The sequence below is a fragment of the Pteropus alecto genome, unplaced genomic scaffold (genome assembly GCF_000325575.1).
Source record: "Pteropus alecto unplaced genomic scaffold, ASM32557v1 scaffold190, whole genome shotgun sequence".
Taxonomy (NCBI): domain Eukaryota; kingdom Metazoa; phylum Chordata; class Mammalia; order Chiroptera; family Pteropodidae; genus Pteropus; species Pteropus alecto.
This window is the reverse complement of record NW_006430462.1, coordinates 5,301,590-5,304,855: the sequence shown is the minus strand read 5'-3', so window position 1 is coordinate 5,304,855 and position 3,266 is coordinate 5,301,590. Positions and strand designations below refer to the sequence as shown.

The 3,266-nt window shown below is 38.2% G+C and overlaps 1 protein-coding gene across 14 annotated transcripts in view; it reads right to left on the bottom strand.

The window, feature by feature from the left end:
- DEPDC5 (DEP domain containing 5) overlaps positions 1 to 3,266 on the bottom strand; it is a 108,047-nt gene that overhangs the window by 80,891 nt on the left and 23,890 nt on the right. For all 14 annotated transcript variants that reach the window (XR_001517100.2, XR_003046711.1, XM_025047792.1 and 11 more), the window contains exons 11-12: positions 1,177 to 1,246; positions 790 to 862 (exon numbers count right to left, since the gene is read on the bottom strand). Coding sequence is in view for 12 of the 14 variants with exons in the window: in XM_025047792.1 (XP_024903560.1) it covers positions 790 to 862; positions 1,177 to 1,246 (143 nt within the window). In the remaining 2 variants the exon portion in view is untranslated. The remainder of the gene's footprint in view (positions 1 to 789; positions 863 to 1,176; positions 1,247 to 3,266) is intronic.

Sequence of the window (3,266 nt, the reverse complement as noted above, 5' to 3'; positions counted from 1 at the left end):
CCCTAAGCATGGTTCATATACACACTGAATTTTGAGAAGCACAGTTCCATAGGATACTGACTCAGATTCTCCAACAAGTCAACACTTAGGGGTAGGAGGAAGAGGAGGGAGAGAATAGGAAATCGTTTTAGATTTAGCCTTAAGAAACAGACCAAACAAGAAGTTGCTTTGGAGACAATTAAGAAAATACGAATACATACTAGATATTGAATATTACAGAATTATTATTTTGTTAAATGTGATTGCGGTTATATATTGTAGTTATATATGTGGTTATATTGTGATTATATATGAAAATGTCTTTATTCTTTAGATATTCATAGGAATAAAATGTTATAATATCAATAATTTACTACAAAACAAAATGTAGCCAAAAAAAAACCACCAGATAAATAACAGCTATTAAATACAAGTGTTGGGTATAGGGCTCATTATATTATTCATTTTTCTTCTTTTGTGAGACTGAAATTTTTCACAATAAAAAGTTTGCAAAGTCTAAATGCAATCCTAGACTGGAACCGAAAAAAAAAGGGTATAAGTGGAAAAACTGGTAAAATCTGAAAAAAGTCTGAAATTTAGTTAATAGGAATGTACTAGTGCTGTTCTGTAGTTTTGACAAATGTACCTTGGCTATAAAATGTTAACAGAAAACTGGGTGATAGGTATATGGGAACTCTGTATTATCTTTGTAACTTCTCTGTAAACCTAAAATTATTCTAAAATAATATTTTTTAAAAAAGAAAGAAACAGACAAAAAACGGGGGGCATAATAAAGCACTCAAAACTTACTTATAAAAGTCTTCATAGAATCGCCCCTTGTGATCCTGTCGAATTGAGGCTCGGTTTACTTCAGGAAATTCATCTGAAATACAGAAAACAAAGAATGTAGAACAGATTGAAAAGAGAAACCCGGTTCCTCTGTTCCCTCTTCCGGGTTGAACGTTTCTATCACATGCACACAAATAAAGATAATTATATATCTATTAAGTTGGCTTTAACATGAATCACAGCCCACAGACTTCTTGCATACACAATGGACGGTGCTATTTTCTATTTTACCCTGTCCTCATAGCAGAAATGGTGAGAAAGAGCAGTGCAAAGGGAACAATGATAAAGAATGGATGGGAGTAAGGGTGTGAGAAGCTTAACAAAAAATGAGGATAAAGATTTACTCACCAGCAGATTTTGCATCATAGAAAGTTCTAGAAAATAGGACCACTGTCACTTCATGACTACAGTTCTTCTCCTAGGCATAAGTAGAGAAAAAGGGCTTAAGTTTATTCCATTTTCTTCACGATGAAGCAGCCAACACAAACATAATATTCTCAGTTCTATGAAGCTTCGTGGCAGTACAGTATTGGATAACATCAGGTAACTAACTGTAGATTGCACAATGCAGTGGACACAGCACTTCTGGGAGTCAGAAGACCTGGATTGAGTCCTGGCTCTGAAGCTTACCACTCTGTGACCTTGGACAAGTTAACCTAAAGTCCCAGGAATGTGCCAAGTGCTTTGAAAACTGCAAATCACCAAAAGGCACAGGCCCCTGCCTCCTGGCTCTTGATTTGGCATGAAATAGATTAGCCTAGTGTCAGAGGATCATGGTATTTGCACCTCCTTCATAGTGTTTTTTTAATTCTTCAGAACTGTAGTTTAGGGAATAATAACAGAATCAATGACATTGGATGTAAGAATCAAAGACACTTCCACATCCTGCCAATGTCATAGGATGAGGACTGATGGCTGCTCAAGATTCAGGGGTCAAAGCCAAGGCAATGAATCACCTTTGGTCTGGGATGAGGACTAGCAAGAATAAACATTTCCATGGAATTAGGAGATCAGTGTTCTGGAAGTAGGGTGTTTATGGATGGCCATGAAATTTGGCTTGTACCAGTGAGCCAGCAAGCTCAGTTTCAGTTCCCTTGGGTCTTTGAAGACATCAGCCTACACTGATCAACCCCATCTCTAACCCAACTGTACCTACTGACTAAACAATTCATTGCTCACCATATAAGGTATACAACATACTGTATATTATATGACCTTATATTCTTCCACGGATGAACACCTCAAGTGGACAGGAATTTCTAAATACAAGCCCCAGTGCCAAGAGCGGAGTGCTACAAAAGAGCAGACCTTCATTAGCCACCAACTAATTTACTGGACTTCTAGTGCTCCAAATTCGGCATCTTTATCCAAATTTGGTATAAGTGATATAATGCCTGAAAATGGGCTGGTGTGGGCATATGAGCCTCTCAACTCATGTGTGATGGAGACAGTATACAACAGAGACAAGGTGTGGAATTACAAACATAGACAGGGCAGCACAGGGGTTACGATCTCAGGCTAGCTCTGGACAAATGGATGAGAAAGAATTAGAATCCTTATCCTACTTTTGCAGGCTATTCATGGATGAGTTATCTAGCCTCTTAGAGCTGCACTTTCTCTGCCTATGTAATAGGGACAAGAAAATTTAGTATTATAATACGGGTAAAACACTTACCACAATACATGCTATGTCAAAATACTCAAATGTTAATTAGGACCACTATTACCTCCATCACCACTATATTTTGGGCTCAGAAATAAATTCATACATTCCCATGCTCTATCCTGCTACCCACCGTATCAGCTTTAAGTTATTCAATAGTATATATAAATAACTTTCACCAGTCTTCATTAAATCAATAGAGTGATTACAGAAAGTTATTTTAATTCATTTTTAAGTTCTTGCTTGACAATCAAGTTCTAGATTTTGAAAAATAAATCCTAAGAGCAAAGTCCTAAAACTAATGACTGGGCTTATGACATACCTTGTCCCTATGTCTAATTACGTATACACTCACAAAATCTTGGGTTAGGAGACATCTGAAGGGCCACTGCACCAGACTTAAAGTGGAGGTTTTCATGGACCCAACATTGAAACGGCCATTAGGCGGTCCAAGCTGACCATCATTCAGCCCATCCCTAAGGCTTGACTTTCAGCAGCCCCTGCTGTTTGTGCTCTCCCCAGACCCTTACGCAGGCAGACTCAGAGGTCTATTCGCCATTAAGCCACAAGACTGCAGAAGCCTCTGAACTGGTCTGCTTAATTCCAGGGTGTCTCTTCATCAAATTGTTTCTGGCCACTAGACTGCTCTTCCTCAAATTTTCCCCAGTTTTAATCACTCTGACCCTCTACTAGAGAATCTTTAATAGCTCCTACTTCTTATCAAGTCATAACTGCCTGGCTTGACCTGACCCTATCCTTCGAATCTAATCTTATC